Source organism: Mesoplodon bidens, assembly GCF_964165515.1.
Source record: "Mesoplodon bidens genome assembly, chromosome: 5".
NCBI lineage: Eukaryota > Metazoa > Chordata > Mammalia > Artiodactyla > Ziphiidae > Mesoplodon > Mesoplodon bidens.
This window is the reverse complement of record NC_138161.1, coordinates 15,664,743-15,689,300: the sequence shown is the minus strand read 5'-3', so window position 1 is coordinate 15,689,300 and position 24,558 is coordinate 15,664,743. Positions and strand designations below refer to the sequence as shown.

The 24,558-nt window shown below is 38.1% G+C and overlaps 1 protein-coding gene across 12 annotated transcripts in view; it reads right to left on the bottom strand.

Moving 5' to 3' along the window:
- The window catches only part of GRIK1 (glutamate ionotropic receptor kainate type subunit 1), a gene marked incomplete at both ends in the record, with an annotated part of 439,442 nt that extends 415,270 nt beyond the window's left edge, over positions 1-24,172 (bottom strand). For all 12 annotated transcript variants that reach the window (XM_081234197.1, XM_081234202.1, XM_081234201.1 and 9 more), the window contains one exon: positions 24,055-24,172. In XM_081234197.1, the coding sequence (XP_081090323.1) occupies positions 24,055-24,172 (118 nt within the window). The remainder of the gene's footprint in view (positions 1-24,054) is intronic.
- Between the last annotated feature and the right edge of the window lie 386 nt (positions 24,173-24,558).

The following is a 24,558-nucleotide window of genomic DNA, read 5'->3' as shown; positions in this document are numbered from 1 at the left end:
CGAGAAAAACAAATACTGTATGCTAACACATATATATGGAATCTAAGAAAGAAAAAAAAGGTCATGAAGAACCTAAGGGTAAGACAGGAATAAAGACACAGACCTACTAGAGCATGGACTTGAGGATATGGGGAGGGGGAAGGGTAAGCTGTGACAAAGTGAGAGAGAGGCATGGACATATTTACCCAACATAAAATAGATAGCTAGTGGGAAGCAGCCGCATAGCACAGGGAGATCACCTAGGTGGTTTGTGACCACCTAGAGGGGTGGGATAGGGAGGGTGGGAGGGAGGGAGACAAAAGAGGGAAGAGATATGGGAACATATGTATATGTATAACTTTGTTATAAAGGAGAAACTAACACACCATTGTAAAGCAATTATACTCCAATAAAGATATTAAAAAAAAGAAAGAAATTAGAAACAAACAAAAAAAAGAGTTTGGACAAATTTGACTTTCAGGACACAGACTGAAAAACAAAATTTGAAATTGCTCCTTTTCACCCTTATAGAAGCAATGGTCCTTTTCCATGAAATAGGCTTTTCTAGGAAAAGATGATTGGAATTACAAAGGAGTACTTGAAAAATTCCAAGAGGAAAGGCAAGATGTAAGCTTTATTCCTGACCAGGATTTACCCAGGATATGCCAAGCTGATTCTAATTAAAAAGAGAAAAAACACATAGCACAGATAAGCAAATATAAAACACAAAATCTAAGAAAACAAGGTAGTACAAAAATAGCAAATTATTTTCTGAATGTTTGACATATATATAGTCATGAAGCATTGACCTCATGAGACAGCAAGTTTTATTCTACGTTTGCTGTGAGGAAGAAAAAAGGGCTTAAGATCAACTGCTCTGAAAGCCAAATCAGCATGGTGGACAGATTATACTTGAATATATTATTGGCTTATAGATGACCTTATAGGAGGCCAGTGTGTGTATGGTTCCCATTTTATCTATATTAGAATTTACCTGAAAAACATATTATTTAAATTTAATATCTCAAAGAGATTTATTTTTCCTCTGTATGCCTATTTTTTTTTATGGCTCTGATCAATATTTGATGATATTTGCTGCCTTGTCCTCTAGTGCAGACAAATGCATATGAGCCATTTGTACATTTAATGTGATAAACTCAGAAGGGTTTTCTGAATAAAACTTTGGCCCTGCTTCCAGGTGTTTCCCTTACCAGAAGTGAGGTGGTCTTCTATTCAAGGATGTATCTTTTTAGATTTCTTAATTTCATAGAAGGGCTTCATCTTTACCTTCTGATTCTTTTTATGAAAGATCTAAATATAATTAATAAGCTTAATCAATGAATATGTATACACAACAAATAATGTTTTGAATACAATGTTTCTAAATACAAATGGAACATTTACCCCCCAAAAATATATTAGATGATTAAGGATCAATATCAAAAGACTGTGTTCCTTCGACCATAATGCAACAATAACAAAATAATTGCAAATTGATAACTTTAAAAATCACATGTTTGGAAACTAAATACATAATGAATAATGCTTTGAATAATGCTTTGGTTGAAATAAAATGTTTCTTCAAAAATTTTCTATGTCTTACAAAGAAAATTTATTGTGCAGTTTTCTTCATATATGCCTAGTTTTTATAAGGTTTATCCTTATATATTTTATGACTTTTGCTGCTATATGTATAGATCACTTTTTCCATTACATATTATGGTTAGGTATTACTGGTGTATAGGAACCTCCTAATTTTTGTATGTTGATCTTGAATCTTATATTTTACTGAGCATTCTCCTAATTTAAAAAAAGTGGTTTAATAAATATTAAAATAAACCTTCTGATGTTTATGATTCACCTTTCACCAGAAATACATACTTCATCACAATCTCTTACCCATTTAACTTTCTGTTGCTCACCTTCCAATAAACCTCAGATTCAAGGATCAATAATGATGAATAATCGTGAAGTGATACACTGTCCATCCATTCCCCTAGATATTATAAATTTTAGTCTTCGATCAAACCAAACTACTTGAAATTTCCATTTCAAGATGTTTTGCAGAATTGTTTTTATTATTATTTGGTTTCTGGTCTTAGAGTTATATTGAGCATTTTATAAGAAACAAATTAATAGAACACAATATTTCATCATAAGAATGGTATCTACAACATCATATCATTTCCCTTCATTGAGATCATAGGATACATTTCTTTCATGTTTTCTAATGTAAAACCCTATAATTTGTCTAAGCTACTACACTCTCTGAACTTTGTGATTTGTCCTGTTTCCTTTCTTACTTCTGCTGCAAGAAAGCTCAGATAAAATGTTCCAGTCCACTTTTGGCATCTTCTCAAGGACATTGCCCCTGCTTTATCTTATTTCACCTTTATCTCCAACATTTTTGTATTTGTATTAGGTTATAATATATGTATTTCTGTAAGCCTTTAAAATAATTTTATAAGACAAGCTGCTATAAATATAAGAATGAATAAATGAATAAGCAAATGATGGGGAGTGTGGAAAAACATAAATTAAAACTTCATCGTCTGAAGGGAAAAGAAAAGTCAAATGTTACTCTTGGAAGCCAGAAGTCAATTTGAAAGATTACTTCAGATGAAATAAAAGGCAGTCTAGACTTCAGGAATAGTAGGACAAATTTATTTTAGTATTCTCTCCAGGAATTGTTTACTGATTTTGTTTTTTATAAGCATCACATTAATTACTCATTCCACTTCACTTTCCTATATCTGATATAGAGATGAGAAGATGAATCTCAAAGCCCCACACTATAGCCTGCCTTTCTGATTTTTGATGACATTCTCAACAAGTGAGCAATAGATATTACCTTTAACAGTCTTCCCTTGTATGCCCGTGCATTTAACCTAACTGGAGGCTAATACTCACTTGAATTAAACTAAGGTAATAAGAAATAATGTTAGTACATGCTAATTATTCTACATTTTTATTTTAGAGCCCACTCATTTGTAATTGTTCTTTTTAGTTTTTTTGTAAGTGTCTTAGGAGATATGAAGGCAGTTCTGTAACTCAAGTGACTGTAAGGCAAGATGACAAGAAATGCCCAGGACACACAAAGTTGAAAAATAAAAACTGTATGTACAGTTTAACAATTTTGGTAAGATTTCTCTATTGATACTTTCCCTACATGTCAGAATTTCTCTGGATTTTAATCTTTCAGTAGTTATCACCACCTGGACTGTACTTCACCTCCATTTCGTATGTCAACCCTCTCCTTTGAGACACACCTCAAAACATAACTTCTTTACAGAGCATCCGGATTTAAAGAAACCTCACTGATAGTTCTGTGATCTCTCTATTTTGGAACTTTTATGTATTTTACTGGTTAATTACAATACCTCATTCATTCAAATATAGATTTTTAATAAATGTCAAATGAGTTGTGGGAGAAAACAAAGTTGCAAGAAAATAACATTGAGATGCAGTTTAAGAATTGTGGCTCAGCTACCTAGATCTACATTGGTTTCATTTTGGAGTCTCAGTGTTCTCATCTATTAAGTTGGAAGTTAAGATCTTTGAACTCCCTGCCTGGTCTCAAGTACTATTATTTTAAGTTTCTATATATATAAATTTATATATATATATATATATATATATATATATATATATATATATATATATATATATATATATGATATTTTTATTTGTATGTATGTATGTATGTCTCATGAAAAATATTTTTATATTTATATGCTTTCTATAGCTTGTTCAAAGGAACTTCCGGGTCTGACTTCTCTCTTTACCTTTTGGCTTTATAGAAGTCATGAAGAGTATGCTGCACGTGTTAAACTAGTTATAAACAATTATTTATAAAATTTTTGGGTATTTTTCTAGTTGACCACTATTTTTCCTTGATATTTATTTTGTAGCTTAATACTATTTTCTGACAAATGATCCACAGATCTAGCAAAAATATTATCAACACTGTCATGTTACTTGGTCCCTAGGTGATGTCATGTGAAACTTGCTGTTCAATCTGACCAACAGGGATATTCTCATAGGTCACTGAACAGATGTTTTAAAAGCTTTGCAGCCTGAGAACATTTGTCATGGTCTATGTGATTCCTATGCCCTTCTCTCTACCTTTCTGTCTGCCTCCTATCATCACCAGTCACATTCGCGTTGTTTATACCCATTATCCTTTCCTCGTTATTGTGAAATACAATAATAGTTTGATATGTGATTTTTCTCCAGGTACAATAATACAATAAATAAAGCACAGAGAGAAACATAAATTGGAATATATATATATATATATATATATAGGCATTTATCTATGAATATATGTATTTTATATAATTAATATTACATATAGTAATGTGTATTATATATATAATATGTGTATGTCTGTATGTAATACGTATGATATATACAAATTATATAATTATGATATAATGTGTACCATCCAATGATTAGAGAGAGAGAGACCTTAAAAACCTAGATTTCTGTTGCAAAATCCAGAAAATGGAATGAAGTTTGTTTTTATTTTTGCTTCTGTTGTTGTCTTAATTTTAAAAACTTTGCTTTAAATACCACCATAGTGCTTAAAGCCTGAACCTCAGAGTTCAGGTAAATGTGTGACACTGTAAGAATCCAGCTCTGTTTTCCCTCCTTGCAGTTTGGAAACTTGGAGGTGAGATAGAAGGTCAGTGGACCCCCTAGGATTTGGGGATGGCCTGCACCCATGTACAGTTGTGTACTCTGGGAGTACAATCTGCACACTGCTGCTCAAGGCACATGAGGGAGAATGGAGATGGAGACAACGTGTGCTTGAACAGAAAGGGTCTGAGATAATAATCGGGGCTTGAAGGTAACTTGATGTTGACTGTTACTGTGTGAATCATGAATTCCTCCTTGATGAGGTGCTGGGTAAACAGCTCACTTGAGAAACCAGACAGAGAATGTGCTGGGTTTCAAAGGGTGAAAGTGAACCAAGGTGGGCCCTCCCATCAGGGTCGTGGGCAGCGGATGCCATAGAGTCAATACCCAGAGTCAGACAGGAGAGCTGCACCACAGTGGATGTCTTGGAAGAATGACAGCAAATGTCTCTCCCTGAAAGACAAGGGTCTTTGATCTCTGTAGCGAGAAGGAAGAATGGAAATTTCTAAACATTTACATTTTAAATCACAAACGAGGACTTTGATATGGTCCTGGTGGAAATAGGGGAATATGTGCTTAGTCAAGTTTAATTTCAGGGAAACGAACAGAGCTCCATTTCCACATATGTGATGCTGTGGCTATAAATACTAAGTACAACGGTGTTGCACATCTTCACGTAGTTTCTCAGTTCAAACCAATGACAATAAAGCAAAACCAACACTGCAGAAGGAATTGAGGACCAGGAAGGGGTTAGCTGTTCCACCCACATACCTGTTCACCACCAGCTGCCTCAGACAAACAAGGAAATGGATTTACTAAAAGGTTATGTGACATGGCCAAGCTAAGAATCACCAGAGCTGTAAGTATTCTCATTTCAGTGCACTTCTCACTCTGCCAAACTGCGTGCAAATGACTGCTAGAATAATCTAGAAAGTACAGAATGGCGACTTTAACCAATCATTTTTAAATTGGGCAAAGAAGAGTAATAGGAATCTAAATGAAAGAAAAATTTACCTATAATTCCACCATATTAACAAAACAAATGGGCTTCCTCTTTCCACATTAATTCTTTTAGTTCTTATCTATAAGCAAGGATGAATTGTATACATTCCCAATTCAAGGTATGTAAAACCATATATTACTTTCTAAACATTTTTCATTTTAATACATACATTTCATCATAAGGTTTATATTTAATAGATCTTTCTTGAGTTTAAACTATTATTTTCTTAACCATTCCCTCCTGTCGATCATTTAGATGATACACAATCATTTATAAAGGCTTTTGCCAGTTCAGTGGGCATATACAGAAACAGCCTTAGGGTTCAAATATATCCTGAAAAAAAAGAAACACACACTGCCCAGAATTCAAAAGGCAAATAAATATTGCCTTTAGACGGGAAAGATGGCTCTATCTGACAATCCATTTTTAGGAGATGAAGTATGATAACAACTTATACAATGTAAACATAAGCAGGTCATCAGAATGCAACTTCTGTTTATGTTTTGCCAAAGTATGTAATACAACACTTTGGAAGTTTAAAATTTTAAAAAGAAAAGAAACCCTCAAAAGTTGTATTTGAGTCTTCACAATGAAAAGAGAAAAACACTTGATTATTACCATCCTTTCCCAATTTGAATTATAAGTACTCTATTGGCTCTGGGAATTAAATATTGATTTTTTAAAGGCATATTTAGACAATTTTGCTAAGAAAAGGAATTGTGCAAATAATTTACTGTGAGTATTCGTTCAAAGACATCAGCACTTACTGCCTCTAGCAGAGTATATTACAATGCTTGAATCAACATTCAAAGTTAAATTATGTTTAAGTAAGTACAAAAAGTATATAATAGTTGAAAACCTAGATACTAATGGATAGAAACAGTTAATGTCTGATTTTCTACAAACTCATTGTAGAATTCTAAAGCAGACATACAACCATTGCATTTTATGAATAGCAATTTTTATATAAAGTTTATTTTTTAATGATTTTTTTCTGACATTATATGCTGTTGTCTTTAATGATACTCTAGAAAACTATTTATGTAGCATATTTTATGGAATAGCTTTTTCTATTTTCCTTGATGCAATTAGTTATAGACTTTTATGTAATACAGAGTAGGTAGGAACTGTAACAGCAGAAGAGATTTTTTTTTTAATTAATTAATTAATTAATTAATTAATTTTTGGCTGCATTGGGTCTTCACTGCTGCGCACGAGCTCCCTCCAGCCTCAGCAAGTGGGGGCCGCTCCTCCTTGCAGTGTGCAGGTTCTTCACTGTTGTGGTCTCTCTTGTTGTGGAGCACGGGCTCTAAGCATGCGGCCTTCAGCAGTTGTGGCTCACGGGCTCCAGAGCGTAGGCTCAGCAGCTGCGGCGCACAGGCTCAGTTGCTCTGCGGCATGTGGGATCCTCCTGGACCAGGGCCCAAACCCGTGTTTCCCGCATTGGCAGCTGGATTCCCAACCACCGCACCACCAGGGTGGTCCCCAGAAGAGATCTTGATATGGTTTGAGGGTTTTATTTTTTTAATAGACTTTATGTATTTATTTATGTATTTATTTTTCTTTTTGATTATTTTATTTTATTATTTTTTTTTTTTTTGCGGTACACGGGCCTCTCACTGTTGTGGCCTCTCCCATTGCGGAGCACAGGCTCCAGACGTGCAGGCTCAGTGGCCATGGCTCACGGGCCCAGGCGCTCCACGGCATGTGGGATCTTCCCGGACGGGGGCACGAACCCGTGTCCCCTGCATCAGCAGGTGGACTCTCAACCACTGCGCCACCAGGGAAGCCCTATGTATTTATTTTTTAGAACAGTTTTAGATTTACATTCAAGTTGAGAAGGTAGCGTAGAGAGTTCTCATATACTCCACATCCAGTTTCTCCTGTTATTCACACCTTTATATGAGTTTGGTGCATTTAACATTAATGAGACAGTGTTGATACACTATTATGAGGTAGTATCCATCTTTATTCAAATGTCCCTAGTTTTTACATAATGTTCTTTCTCTTCCAGGATCCCATTCAGAACAGCACATTACATTTAGTTATCATGTCTGCTTAGACTCTTCTTTGTGGTGATAGTTTCTCAGACTTTGTTTTTTATGACCTTGAAAATGTTAGCAAGTATTGGCCACATATTTTGTAGAATGCCTTTCTATTGCTATTGGTCTGATGTTTTTCTTATGATTAGAGGGTGGGAATCTGGATTTGAGAGATGAAAACCAGATAAGAAAAGTGCCATTTGCATCCCATCACATCAAAGGTAAATACTATCAATATGATTTTTCCAAGGTGATGCTGATCTTCATCACTTGGCTCTTCTGTTTGGGAGATATGTCTCTCCTCCCCTATTTATTTATTTACTCATTTATTTATATCAGTATGAACTCATGAGTATTTATTTTATACTTTGGTTATAATCCAGTACAACTTTTAAAAATTTTGTTGCTCAAATCATTTCAGCCTTGGCCATTGGGAGCCAGTACTTGGTGCCTGTGTGCCTTTAACATACTCCCATCAATGGGATTTTTGGGACCACTTAGTTTTCTGGCATTACAAGATGCTTTAGAATCATTTTGTATATTTTTTCTTTAGCCCCCCAATTGTCCATTTCTGCAAGGATGCCTGGGTGCTAGTTGTGTTCCCTGCTACTGGGGTGTCATTGTTTTTAGGTCTTCTCAGCTGACAGAGCTAGAAAATATAGTATGTGAATACCAACCCATTTACAGGTTGAGTTTCAATCAATCAAATACATGTTTTACCCTAATGTAGTCTATAATCTTGGACTTGCTCAGTGTAAAAAATAATGCATTTTAATACATTCCTTTTTGCATGATTTAAGAAAATAGTAAGTGGTAGGGAAATTCCAGTCTCCAGATTGATAACTGATGATAATAGGGACAATTAGTCATTGGATTTCTATTAAATAAAAACAAGTTATAGTATAACACATGCATTGGAGAGGTCCTTTTGAAACGTTATTCAGTCGAAATTTTAGTGTTGATAGACTTTTGTATTTTATTTTATTTTGTGTTTTGCTTCCCCTAGTCAGGATAGCAGTAGACTAGTAATTCATCAAAAGTTGTAAGATAGGCCAGTCTTTCAAAATTATTTTGTCAACTAATGCACCTAATAACATATCAAAAGAATTTAAAGAGCTAAAAGAAAGTGTTTTTACTGTTTTATGGTATTTCTGTGAGATTGATTTTTGGTTACTAGGAGTTTACTCTTAATTTAGTCAATGTCATTGTCTCTTAAATCCATTTTGTAACTAGTCTTACCTTGTATTTAATAAATGTGTTAACATAACATTATACAAAATTACATGCTTTAAAAACTTCTAAATTTTGATTAAGAACAAAAAGAGAGTGAAATATTTCCCAAGTCATATAGGAAAGGTTTTTATCTTTTAGTAGTTTACAAGTAGCATGAATAACAAAATAGAATATTTTTACCTCTTTACTTTTTTTTTTTCTGCTCCACAATAAACCATTTTTTCCAATTGACTTACAATTACTAATATTGGAGTGCTGATGTAATAAGAGTTTAGGTTTTTCCAATTTGATATCACAACTTGATCTCAGTAGAAAATCAAGATGAGAAATTTATTTAGTTCATGTAGCTAGTATACATTCCTTTTAATTTAAATGTTTCCATTTCTCTTTGAAAATCTATAATTGAAAAAGTCAGATACACTTTTTAAAGATAAGTAGTTTGAACTTTAAATATAAATAGTACTTTAACTTACTACAAATTATATTCTTGGAAAATATATTACCAATCTAATATAATATTTTTCCATTTAAAACAATGTTAAAGAGTAAGTCTAGTAAAATCAAAAATAAGAAAACGGGCTCACATCACATTTTAAGCTAATAAAAATGATATACCTTCAGAATAGGTAATGTGGTTTTAAGAATTTTTACTTTATAATAGAGAACAATAGGTAACTAAACATTTTAAATCTACTCAAAGCTTTGTGAAAAAGTTCTGAAATAGGGAGTGGACAGAATTTGGGTGAGACTGAAGAAGCAGTAGGATGTGTGGTCATGTAAGTTTTGGTGTATAAATTGACATTTCAATGGTTTTATTGTCCAGTGTTTCCTTAAATATGTTCTGGGCAGCATGAGTTCAGTGGGACCTTAATAGCTGTGATTTAAGTAAGGGTCTTCTGATAATTAAAATGTAGGAGATACCAGATTAAACAACAGCAACAAAACCGATTTCTTTGTGCAGCATTACAAGTGCTTTTAATATACAAATCTGCCTCATGAGTCTCTAAGGGAGAGCATTTTCCCACACTTACTTGACCAGACAAATAAATTATTTTTCAGCACAAAACTCCTACCCTGTTCATTAACCAAAAAAAGATCGGGAGGTAACTTCATTAACCCTAACACAGACCATGCATTTTACATATGATATCACATTTCTTCTTTGCAATAAACCCGTGAGTTTGTTATTATTATTTCTCCTTCTATACCTAACAACAACAACATACACACTTAGTAATTTTCTCGAGGTCAGTCAATTAGAAAAAGGAAGTTAAAGATGTGAATCTGGACTTCCCTTGTGGCGCAGTGGTTAAGAATCTGCCTGCCAATGCAGGGCACACGGGTTCCAGCCCTGGGCCCAGAAGATCCCACGTGCTGCGGAGCAACTAAGCCCATGCACCACAACTACTGAGCCTGCGTTCCACAACTACTGAAGCCCATGCACATAAAGCCTGTGCTCCACAACAAGAGAAGCCACTGTAGTGAGAAGCCTGCACACTGCAAGGAAGAGTAGCCCCCACTTGCCACAACTAGAGAAAGCCCTTGCCCAGGAATGAAGACCCAACCCAGCCAAAAGAAATTAAAAAAAAAAAAAAAAAACTTCTTAAAAAAAAAAGATGTGAATCCCCTTCTACCTGGAGTTCTCCATTATTCTTTCTCTGAACTGAAATGACTTCTGGAAAATTTTAAGACATAGATAATATTTTATATATTATATGGATAATTATCTGTTAACAAAAGAGGATTAAGAGGCTATAGAAACTCACCACCACTACTATCTCTATCAATCTTCTTTCAAAACCATTCAAATTAAGTGTACAATCTAATTACAAGCAGTGTGTTGGTTAAGTATTAGGTAACAAGGTTTCCCCTCCAACTAGATTAGATTAGCTCTTCCTTAACCCCTTCTTAAAGAGAAATTCTGGAGACTCCAATGATACTACCAACTTTCCTCTTTGCTAATTGTCTAAAATATACTCAAATATAAATCACATTAGCTTTGCTTTATGTAGTTACCTCTGAATAACTAAGAGCAACAGTTCATTTCTCTGATATTTGACTTCAGCTTAAACAGTTATGTAACTACATACACAAGTCCATACACAATACAGCATAATTTAATGCATGGACCTTGAAACTTGAGATCAGAATGTCTAGCTGCAAGTCCCAGCATTTCTACTAACTAGCACTTGAATTTAGGCAAAGCCACCAAGTCATGGTCTTCTCAATGAAAACTGTAGATTAGAAACCATATAAGAAAAGTGCTACAGTTCAGGCCTACACAATATAAATATTACACGTGTAAAATCAATACTAAAGTAAATGGTGAATTATACAGATAAAATAATAAGGCAAAAGATCTGCTCATTGCAGAAATATGTTCACATTATCCAGAGACTCTCTTTTCATCATCTATCAGATAGTTTCTTTCCCAGATTTTTCTCCCAGGGTCAGTGGAGTTTTCAAGTTAATGTTGAGACCGACTTGCTGTCTCAGGGTGAAATCTACCTCATGCCAAACAGATCTTCCTAAACAGAGGCAAACCTGTTCTAGGTTTGGCAGCATGAACCCACTCTGTCTGTTCCCTGTGCATTTGAAGGCTTGAACTTATTCCATGTTGGCATGCCATTGATAGAATCAACTGAGGGCAGAAGATGAATGGAAAACGCTCCAAGATGAACAGAAAACTCTCTTCAAATAATATTTGAAATTAAAATATAAAAAGTATCTGCATTGAAGGCCTAGTGAAAAATTTCAGTGGTAACCTAGATTGTAAACCCCTAGAACACAAGCATCAAGGGGGCAGATGTGTTTGCCCATTTTGTTCACTGTGCCATATCCTGCATGTGTCTGGTTCATGGTAGGGGAGTAAGCACTTAATAAATACTTGTCTGTTGAATGAAGAATGAATATTAAAATGACAAAAGAATTCAGTGATTAAAGAATAAAGCTGTGAGCTTTTGTACACTTAAGCAAAAATATGTAGTAAACATTACTTAGAACTTTGGAGGTAAATAGAATTAAATATTTAAAAAATGATGCTACAGCCAACTTGATGATTGAAATAAAATACATCTGGATCTCTCTTAAGGAGATAAAAACATTTGAACAATTATACTGCCATTTAAACTTCCATGCTATTCATATAAATTTCCACAGTATTTCTCTTTGCACACTATATTTAATTACATAATAGTAATACATTGTATTTATTTAGCGGTTTGTTTGCAAATAACAAAAATTAATTTATTTGATCCTCCCCTGTGAAACAGGGAAGGCAGATATCATTACTGCTAATTCACAGATGAAGAGATCTGGGCTCAGAAATATTAAGGGTAATAAAATATACCACATTAGGGCCTCCCTGGTGGCGCAGTGGTTGAGAGTCCGCCTGCCGATGCAGGGGATACGGGTTCGTGCCCCGGTCTGGGAGGATCCCATATGCCGCGGAGCGGCTGGGCCCGTGAGCTGTGGCCGCTGGGCCTGCGCGTCCGGAGCCTGTGCTCCGCAACGGGAGAGGCCACAACAGTGAGAGGCCCGCATACCACAAAAAGAAAAAAAAAAAAAAATATATATATATATATATATATATATACCACATTAACTATTAAGTCCCTGTTGAGGAAGAAAATTTCAATGATAATAATTTTAAAAAGTAAAAACAAAACAACAAAACAATTATAATGCAACTCATGAATCCATAGACTGCTTAAATCCCTTTCATAGTGTATTTTCTGTACTCTTACCAATGACATTGTGAGGTTGCAATTGCTTTAATTTGATTTTTCAGATGGAAAACAAAAGCCTGGTGGGATTGAATGTCTCCCTGAGACACATTTCTAGTAAGTCTTGGAGGTTGGACTCAAGCCTGTGCTTTCTGACAACAAATCATGTGTGAGAAAGCCTGGCTACCCAGCACTTAACTCTTAAATCCTATGCTTTAACCACCCTCTTGGTGATTGTGTATGTTGAAATGATGAATAAAAATTATACTATATAAATGTATCTTTCTGTTACTATTATTATTAGAAATATGATACATCTGTCACAGAAATTGCATATGCATATGGAATTGTTTTTCTTTCTTTTTTTTTTTTTTTTTTTTTTTTTGCCACTAATGGTGGTACACTGCCATCTATTCAGGTCACCTAGACCCAGCTAGGTGGGTCTCGCCATGTGAGAGAGAGGTCTGTGACTGAAGAGTGTGTATGTGTGTGTTTGTGTGTGTGTGTGAGTGTGTGTGATTAATTTGTTGTTGACAAATATTAGGCTATGAGACAGAAAGACAGGAATAACCCCAGCATCTTCTAGATATTTTCCAGAAGCCAGCCATATTTCTCTTCCATGCTGGCTGCTGAGAAATCTTTGGAGTATAGTTAGTAATAATGCTTAGGGCCCCTCCATCCTATAGAACTCCCTTCATGACTCTAAGCTGTGGTGTAAGATTGTAAACTTTTCAACAGACATCCACAGTATGTGCAAAAACCATGCATATGTTCAAATACCTCTCTAATGCTTAGGATGCATTAATTTTACCTTAAATTTTATACCTTTCATTCACTTTTTCTCAATGGCTGAAGTTTAAGCAGACATTTTTGCAAGAGCTTCACTTTTTTCTCAATGGCTGAAGTTTAAGCAGCCACTTTTGCAAGAGAAGTAGACCTGTAATTAATTCATTCAAGAGTCAAGTGCCTTCTCTATGTAAGCACTGTGAAAAGTGCCAGAGATATATGCTGTACTTTACCTTGGGTTATTTTAAGTTACTGGAACACTTGTAATATTAATGCACGTTAGTAATCAAGAGCCCCTTTTTGTTGGTTGGTTGGTTGATGGTTTGTTAGAAAGAGAAAGAGAAAGAGATGAAAAATAAAGGATTTCAATTCTTCTCTTTCCTTCCCTCAACACACACACACACACACACACACACACACTTGCTCAGTCCCCAACTCCTTTGATATTTTGTATTCAATGTTAGACTTGACTGACATAAGAAACTCACTTTAGAGAGGCACGTTTCCTCTGAGCTAAAGCCGGTTTCCATGGTGCTGAAAGAGAACGGACATGAGGACACAGGGAGCGGGAAGGGTAAGCTGAGACAAAATGAGAGAGTGACACGGACATATATACACTACCTAATGTAAAATAGATAGCTAGTGGGAAGCAGCCGCATAGCACAGGGAGATCAGATCAGTGTTTTGTGACCACCTAGAAGGGTGGGATATGGAGGTTGGGAGGAAGATGCAAGAAGGAAGAGAGGGCTTCCCTGGTGGCGCAGTGGTTGAAGGTCTGCCTGCCGGTGCAGGGGACGCGGGTTCGTGCCCCAGTCCGGGAAGATCCCACATGCCGCGGAGCGGCTGGTCCAGTGGGCCATGGCCATTGAGCCTGTGCGTCCGGAGCCTGTTCTCCACAAAGGGGGAGGCCACAACAGTGAGAGGCCTACACACCGCAAATAAATAAATAAATAAATAAAAGAGGAAAGAGATATGGGGATATATGTAAATGTATAGGTGATTCACTTTGTTACACAGCAGAAACTAACACACAATTGTAAAGCAATTTTACTCCAATAAATATGTTTAAAAATAACATAAAATAAAATAAAAGTAAGCACAGTCCTTAGGTATATACAGGGTGGTGTTCATGCCAAGCACAGGTTACTAAGAGCCAGAAGGAATAAGATGTTTGTACTGCACATAAACAGAACCAGGCCTTGCAATTTTACTTTATGCAGTTTGGCTCCCATTTAGAGAAAGGAAATCTCATTATAGTGTAGCATATATTTTAAGGTCAGTGAATCATGCTGGGTTGTTTTCATTTTGAAAACTACTTTTAAATGGATGAGCTCCATTGCATGGAGCTCAGATATGTACTCAGATCTGTGCGTAGATATGTCTTAAAACATCCTTTCTCACCCTCTCCCAGAACTCTTTTAGATTTGGGTAATGTAGGGGAGGAAAAAGCTATCTAAAATTTATTGTACAAAAAAGAGGGCTGTTGGCTGGCATACCTTTTTCGAGTATGTATAGATCTGTCTTTTTTTAAATATATAAAATATAGAGAGAACTCCAAGATGGCGGAGGAGTTAGACGTGGAGATCACCTTCCTCCCCACAAATACACCAGAAATATATCTACATGTGGAACAACTCCTACAGAACACCTACTGAACGCTGGCAGAAGACCTCAGACTTTCCAAAAGGCAAGAAACTCCCCACGTACCTGGGTAGGGCAAAAGAAAAAAGAAAAAAACAGAGACAAAAGAATAGGGACAAGACCTGCACCAGTGGGAGGGAACTGTGAAGGAGGAAAGGTTCCACACACTAGGAAGCCCCTTCGCAGGCAGAGACTGGGGGTAGTGGAGGGGGAAAGCTTCGGAGCCGAGGAGAGCGCAGCCACAGGGGTATAGAGGGCAAAGCAGAGAGATTCCTGCACAGAGGATCAGTGCTGATCAGCACTCACCAGCCCGAGAGGCTTGTCTGCTCACCCGCCAGGGTGGGCGGGTGCTGGGAGCTGAGGCTCGGGCTTCAGTGGGAGCGCAGGGAGAGGACTGGGGTTGGTGGCATGTACACAGCCTGAACAGGGTTAGTGTGCCACGGCTACCCAGGAGGGAGACCAGGAAAAGGTCTGCAACTGCCAAGGAGGTAAGAGACCATTGTTTCGGGGTATGTGAAGAGAGATGATTCAGAGCACTGCCCAAACGAGCTCCAGAGACGGGCATGAGCCGCGGCTATCAGTGTGGACCCCAGAGACAGGCATGAGACAGTAAGGCTGCTGCTGCCGCCACCAAGAAGCCTGAGTGTGAGCACAGGTCACTCTCCACACCTCCCCTCCTGGGAGCCTGTGTAGCCCACCACCACCAGGGTCCCGTGATCCAGGAACAACTTCCCCAGGAGAACGCATGGTGCACCTCAAGCTCATGCAATGTCACGCTGGCCTCTGCCACCACAGGCTCGCCCCGCATCTGTACCCCTCCCTCCCCACAGCCTGAGTGAGCCAGAGCCCCCTAATCAGCTGCTACTTTAACCCCATCCCGTCTGAGCAAAGAACAGATGCCCTCAGGTGACCTACACACAGAGGCAGGGCCAAATCCAAAGCTGAGCCCCAGGAGCTGAGTGAACAAAGAAGAGAAAGGGAAATTTCTCCCAGGAGTCTCAGGAGCAGTGGATTAAATCTCCACAATCAATTTGATGTACCATGCATCTGTGGAATACTTGAATAGACAATGAATCACCCCAAAATGGAGGTAGTGGACTTTGGGAGCAACTGTAGACTTGGGGTTTGCTTCCTGCATCTAATTTGTTTCTGGTTTTATGTTTATCTTAGTTTAGTATTTAGAATTTATTATCATTGGTAGATTTGTTTACTGATTTGGTTGCTCTCTTCCTTTATATATATATATAGATAGATAGATAGATATAGATAGATATAGATATATAGATTTTTTTTACTTTTTCTCTTTTTGTGAGTGTGTATGTGTATGCTTCTTTGGGAGTTTTTGTCTGTATAGCTTTGCTTTTACCATTTGTCTTAGGGATCCTTCTGTCTGTTTTTTTTTTTTTTTAGTAGAGTTTTTAGCACTTGTTATCATTGGTGGATTTGTTTTTTGGTTTGTTCACTCTTTTCCTTCTTTCTTTTTCTAAGGACTTTTTAATTCTTTTATTTTTAATAACTTTTTTTATTTTAATAAATTCATATTTTTTCATTTTCATTTTTTATTTCTTTTTCTTTCTTTTTTTTTCCCTCCCTTTTCTTCTGAGTCATGTGGCTGACAGGTCTTGTTGCCCTGGCCAGTGTCAGGCCTGTGCCTCTGAGGTGGGAGAGCTGAGTTCAGGACATTGGTTCACCAGAGACCTCCTGGCTCCACATAACATCAAATAGCAAAAGCTCTCCCACAAATCTCCATATCAATTCTAAGACCCAGCTCCACTCAACAACCAGCCATCTACAGTGCTGGACACCCTGTGCCAAACAATTAGCAAGACAGGAATACAACCCTACCCATTAGCAAAGAGGCTGCCTAAAATCATAATAAGGTCACAGACACCACAAAACACACCACCGGATGCAGTCCTGCCCACCAGAAAGACAAGATCCAGCCTCAGCCACCAGAACCCAGGTACCAGTCCCTTCCACCAGAAGCCTACACAATCCACTGAACCCACTTTACACACTAGGGGCAGACACCAAAAATAGCGGGAACTAGGAAGCTACAGCCTGTGAAGGGGAGACACCAAACACAGTAAGTTAAGTGAAATGAGAAGACAGAGAAACACAGCAGATGAAGGAACAAGGTAAAAACCCACCAGACCAAACAAATGAAGAGGAAATAGGCAGTTTACCTGAAAGAATTCAGAGTAATGATAGTAAAGATGACACAAAATCTTGGAAATAGAATGGAGAAAATACAAGAAACATTTAACAAGGACTTAGAAGAACTAAAGAGCAAATAAACAATGATGAACAACACAATAAATGAAATTAAAAATTCTCTAGGAGGAATCAAAAGCAGAATAACTGAGGGAGAGGAACGGATAAGTAACCTGGAAGATAAAATAGTGGAAATAATGACCACAGAGCAGAATAAAGAAAAAAGAATGAAAAGAATGGAGGACGGTCTCAGAGACATCTGGGACAACATTAAACACACCAACGTTCGAATTATAGGTGTCCCAGAAGAGGAAGAGGAAAAGAAAGGGACTGAGAAAATATTTGAAGAGATTATAGGTGAAAACTTCCCTAACATGAGAAAGGAAACAGTCAATCAAGCGCAGGAAGCACAGAGAGTCCCATAAAGGATAAATCCAAGGAGGAACATGCCAAGAACACATATTAATCAAACTATCAAAAATTAAATACAAAGAAAAAATATTAAAAGCAGCAAGGGAAAAATAACAAATAACATACAAGGGGATATCGATAAGGTTAGCAGCTGATCATTCAGCAGAAACCCTGCAAGGCAGACTGGAGTGGCAGGACATATTTAAAGTGATGAAAAGGAAAAACCTACAGTCAAGATTACTCTACCCAGCAAGGATCTCATTCAGATACAACAGAGAAATTAAAACCTTTACAGACAAGCAAAAGTTAAGAGAATTCAGCACCACCAAACCAGCTTTACAACAAATGTGAAAGGAACTTCTCTAGGCAGGAAACACAAGAGAAGGAAAAGACTTACAATATCAAACCCAAATCAATGAAGACAATGGTAATAGGAACCTACATATCGATAACTACCTTAAATATAAATGTATTAAATTCTCTAACCAAAAGACATAGACTGGCTGAATGGATACAAAAACAGACCCATATATATGCTGTCCACAAGAGACCCACTTCCTAGGGACACATACAGACTGAAAGTGAGGGGATGGAAAAAGATATTCATTACAAATGCAAATCAGAAGAAAGCTGGAGTAGCAATTCTCATATCAGACAAAATAGACTTTAAAATGAAGACTATTACAAGACAAGAAGAAGGACACTACATAATGATCAAGGGATCAATCCAGGAAGAAAATATAACAACTGTAAATATTTATGTACCCAACATAGGAGTACCTCAATACCTAAGGCAAATGTTAACAGCCATAAAAGGGCAAATCAACAGTAACATAATCATAGTATGGGACTTTAACACACCACTTTCACCAATGGACAGATTATCCAAAATGAAAATAAATAAGGAAACACAAGCTTTAAATGATACATTAAACAAGATGGATTTACTTGATATTTATAACACATTCCATCCAAAAACAACAGAATACACCTTCTTTTCAAGTACTCGTGGAATATTCTCCAGGATAGATCATATCTTGGGTCACAAATCAAGCCTTGATAAATTTAAGAAAATTGAAATTGTATCAAGTATCTTTTCTGACCACATGCTATGAGACTAGATACCAGTTACATGAAAAAAATCTGTAAAAAATAAAAACACATGGAGGTTAAACAATACACTACTTAATAACCAAGAGATCACTGAAGAAATCAAAGAGGAAATGAAAAATTACCTAGAAACAAGTGACAATGAAAACATGACAAACCAAAACTTATGGGATGCAGCACAAGCAGTTCTATGAAGGAAGTTTATAGCAATACAGTCCTACCTTAAGAAACAAGAAACATCTGAAATAAATAACCTAAACTTGCACCTAAAGCAATTAGAGAAAGAAGAAGTTAGCAGAAGGAAAGTAATCATAAAGATCAGATCAGAAATAAATGAAAAAGAAATGAAGGAAACAAGAGCAAAGATCAATTAAACTAAAAGCTAGTTCTTTGAGAAGATAAAAAAATTGATAAACCACTAGCCAGACATAAAGAAAAAAAGGGAGAAGATTCAAATCAATAGAGTTAGAAATAAAAAAGAAGTAACAACTGACACTGCAGAAATACAAAGAATCATGAGAGATTACTACAGGCAACTATATGCCAAAAAATGGACAACCTGGAAGGAATGGACAAATTCTTAGAAAAGCACAAACTTCTGAGACTGAACCAGGAAGAAATAGAAAATATAAAAACATCAATCACAAGCACTGAAATTGAGACTGTGATTAAAAATCTTCCAACAAACAAAAGCCCAGGACCAGAGGGCTTCACAGGCAAATTCTTTCAAAAATTTAGAGAAGAGATAACATCTATCCTTCCAAAACTGTTCCAAAATATAGCAGAGGTAGAAACACTCCCAAACTCTTTGTATGAGGCCACCATCACTCTGATACCAAAACCAGACAAAGATGTCACAAAGAAAGAAAATTACAGGTCAATATCACTGATGAATATGGATGCAAAATCCTCGACAAAATACTAGCAAACAGAATCCAACAGCACATTAAATGGATCATACACAATGATCAAATATCATTTATCCCGGGAATGCAAGGAATCTTGAATATACCCAAATCAATCAACGTGATAAACCATATTAACAAACTGAAGGAGAAGAAACGTATGATCATCTCAATAGATGCAAAAAAAGCTTTCAACAAAATTCATCACCCATTTAGGATAAAAGCCCTCCAGAAAGTAGGCATAGAGGGAACTTACCTCAACATGATAAACACCATATATGACAAACCCACAGCCAACATCATTCTCAATGGTGAAAAACTGAAACCATTTCCTCTAAGGTCAGGAACAAGACAAGGTTGTCCACTCTCACCACTATTATTCAACATAGTTTTGGAAATTTTAGCCACAGCAATCAGAGAAGAAAAAGACATAAAATGAATCCAAATAGGAAAGGAAGAAGTAAAGCTGTCACTCTTTGCAGCTGACATGATACTATACTTAGAGAATCCTAAAGATGCTACTAGAAAACTACTAGAGCTAATCAAGAATTTGGTAAAGTAGCAGGATACAAAATTAATGCACAAAAATCTCTTGCATTCCTATATACTAATGATGATAAATCTGAAAGAGAAATTAAGGAAACACTCCCATTTACCATTGCAACAAAAATAATAAAATACGTAGGAATAAGCCTACCTAAGGAGAGAAAAAACCTGTATGCAGAAAACTATCAGACACTGATGAAAGAAATTAAAGATGATACAAACAGTTGGAGAGATATACCATGTTCTTGGATTTGAAGAATCAACATTGTGAAAATGACTCTACTACCCAAGGCAATCTACAGATTCATTGCAATCCATATCAAACCACCAATGGCATTTTTCACAGAACTAGATTCAAAAATTTCACAATTTGTATGGAAATGGAAATGACCCCAAATAACCAAAGGAATATTGAGAAAGAAATACGGAGCTGGAGGAATAAGGCTCCTGGATTTCAGACTATACTACAAAGCTACAGTAATCAAGACAGTATGGTACTGACACAAAAGCAGAAATATAGATCAATGGAACAGGATAGAAAGCCCAGAGATAAACCCATGCACATATGGTCAACTTATTTTGATAAAGGAGGCAAGAATATACAATGGAGAAAAGACAGCTTCTTCAATAAGTGGTGTTGGGAAAACTGGACAGCTACATGTAAAAGAATGAAATTAAGACACTCCCTAACACCATACACAAAATAAACGCAAAATGGATTAAAGACGTAAATGTAAGGCCAGACAGTAGAAATCTCTTAGAGGAAAATATAGGCAGAACACTCTATGAGATGAATCACAGTAAGATCCTTTTTGACCCACCTCTTAGAGAAATGGAAATAAAAACAAAAATAAACAAATGGGACCTAATGAAAATTAAAAACTTTTACACCACAAAGGAAATCATAAACAGACGAAAAGTCATCCATCATAATGGGAGAAAATATTTGCAAATGAAGTAACAGACAAATGATTAATCTCCAAAATTTACAAGCAGCTCATGCAGCTCAATATCAAAAAACAAAAAACACAATCCAAAAATAGGCAGAAGACCTAAATAGACATTTCTCCAAAGAAGATATACAGATGGCAAAGAAGCACATGAAAGGATGCTCAACATCACTAATCATTAGAGAAATGCAAATCAAAACTACGATGTGGTATTCCTTCACACCTGTCAAAATGGCCATCATCAAAAAATCTACATACAATAAATGCTGGAAAGGGTGTGGAGAAAAGGGAACCCTCTTGCCCTGTTGGGGGGAATGTAAATTGATACAGCCACTATGGAGAACAGTATGGGGCTTCTTTAAAAATCTAAAACTAGAGCTACCATATGACCCAGCAATCCCACTACTGGGCATATAACCTGAGAAAACAATAATTCAAAAAATTCGCCACAATGTTCATTGCAGCTCTATTTATAATAGCTAGGACATGGAAGAAACCTAAGTGTCCATCAACAGATGCATGGATAAAGATGATGTGGCACATATATATAATGGAATATTACTCAGCCATAAAAGGGAACGAAACTGGGTTATTTGTAGTGAGTTGGATCAACTTTGAGTCTGTCATATAGAGTGATGTAAGTCAGAAAGAGGAAAACAAATACCGTAAGCTAACACATATATATGGTATCTAAAAAAAAAAAAAGAAAAGAAAAGAAAAAGAAAAATTGTTCTGTAAAACCTAGGAGCAGGACAGGAATAAAGACTCAGACCTAGAGAATGGACTTGTGGACATGGGGAGAGGGAAGGGTAACCTGGGACGAAGTGAGAGAGTGGCATGGATATATATACACTACCAAATGTAAAATAGATACCTAGTGGGAAGCAGCCACATAGCACAGGGAGATTAGCTCAGTTCTTTGTGACCACCTAGCGGGGTGGGATAAGGAGGGTGGGAGGGAGACGTAAAAGGGAGGGGATATGGGGATAAATGTATACACGTTGCTGATTCACTTTGTTATAAAACAGAAACTAACACACCATTGTAAAGCAGTTATACTCCTATAAAGAGGTTAAAAAATAAATAAAATAAAATATATGCAAAGCACAAATTAAGTTAATGAACACTGTAAACTGTAACACACTGATTGTTTACTTCATGTTGTCCACAGGAATTTTGTTACCAGAGTGTGTAGGGTTGACTGCATCCAAAAAAAAAAAAAAAGAAAGAAAGAAAGAAAAGAGGATTTTAAGATTAGAACATATCTAAGGTGAAGGATTTTTTAGTTATTTTTTTTTGTTAAAGGAATACTTTGGGACCTTTTAAATGAACAGTCTAAATTAACCACCAAAGTGTGCATTATCATTATCTTTAGTCTAGATAAAGATGCCTGCAGTAAAAATTAGTATTTGAGAACCTTTCTTTCCTTGAAAATCAGATCCCACGTGCCTAGAGAAAATGCACTTCAGCGTAGTAAACTTCTATTTTTTTTTCTTCTTCTTTTTTTTTTTTTTTTTTAATGGACATATCCAGTGACAGGAACTACGTTCTGAATCTTTGGAAAGAGGTTCTTCTATTGCAGGTCGGAACTAATAAAGTTATTGAGAAATTTCAGCCACTTAGGGGTGTCATTAAGGAGTGCACTTTCTGTCAGTTCCAGGAAATGTTAGAGTTAGAAGCCCTCAGAGGTGAGGACTTCACGCTTGGTGCCTAACGTGAGAAACTGGCGAAGCTGGGAGCCCCGTGTGGTGTGGTGTCAAGACTTCACCTGTGGCTCTCCTCGCTCACTGGGTCTTTAAGAAGCACAGTGGGTTGGGGGAAAAGGACAAACTGAGACTAAAGGAATAGAACTTGGGTTTAGTTTGCAAGGGAGAACACTAAAGTAGTCAAAGAGCTTTTCAACCCAAAAAGCTGCTCAGAAATCGCTCGGTGCCTCCAGAGACCAAACCCTGGTGGTGCGTGCGTTTAGGTATCTGAATCCACAGACTAGCAAAACTCCCACCCTCTCCCTGTTGCATTTCACCCGCTTTAGGTTGCCCGGGATTCCTACACTTAGTTTTCCAGTCTCCTTTTATTCCCACCACCGGCCCCCTCGAGACGGAAGTCCAGAGTCTTCCAAGGAGTTACCTTGACGGGTCTGGCTCATGCTCAGTGGCAGGCTGGCGGGACATATTGGGGAGCAAGTGGAAAACTTAGGTGCCGGCTTATGGCACTGACTTGACGGTCCTCCCTATTCCTGGAACCCTCAGTCAGAAGTAAGATCCCGACTCTGCCCAACTCTAGTGGAATCCTCCAGACTTTGGAGACTCCTTGTGGAAGAACCCAAGTGAAGGATGAAAACTTGGAGGATCGGCGCTAGCAGGCTCAGGGAAGTCCTCGCGTCCCTCGTGGTCCCCAAATTCTACTCCTGAGATCTGGGCATGCCCACGAGTACCCAGAGCCCCGGTTGCCAGGGACCCGGGCGGCGGATCTGGACAGCGCGACGCCCACCGAGGTGAAGGGGAGAGCGCATCTCCTCTCCCAAAGCGACTGGCTGTAGCCACGCGCGACCCCACATCCAGAGGAGGGTACCTGTGCAGGAAAGCCTCGATCCCTTGTTTTCTAGCCCGCGTGTCTGGAGTCCAGATTAAAAAACCCGCCAACCGTACCTCGCGGGGAAGCCCGGCACTCGCCAGGAGAGAAGCTGTGACGAGGCTTCTCCTCTCCCGGAGCCTCCCGGGTGAGCTGACTTCCACTCCCCCCAGCTCCTGCCCCCGCGCCTACGCGCACTGCCTCTCCCGGGATCCGCGGAGCCCGCGCTGGCCGCGGGGAGAGAGCACATCCCCCGAGCCTCTCGGCAGCCTGGAGCGTTCCCCGGGTTTCACTCACCGATCCTGAGTACTTGCGGAGCCGTCTGGGGGAGGACGTAGCAGAGGAAATAGAGAAGCGCCCAGCTGGTGTCCCTGGTCCAGAGCCCGGGCTGCGCGAGGAGTGTGCGGCGCTCCATCTTCCCAGCTTCTTAATTCCTGCCCAGACCCAGCCGCTGTCGCACGCCCTCGAGAGGCAGCCCGCTCAGGTCGGGTCCCCGCTTCATCCTCCCTGGGATGCTCCGCGTTTGCACCCTGCGCGCCTCACCCCACCCCACCCCCTCCGCCCGCGCCAGCCCCCCGGAAAGAGATTGAGGGAACCGGCGTGGTAACGCGGAGCTGGCTGGCGACGTTAGGCTCGCTCGGGGCTGGCTCCTCGTTTCGGCCGCTAGCCCATCACTGCTGCGGCTCTCCCTCCTCCTCCATGGGCCGCAGACCGCGGGGAAGCAGCGCGCAGCTGCTCCCGGAGCCGGGAGACCAGCTGAGGAAAGTTGCTGCCCCAATTTGCTGGAACGCCTCACTCGTT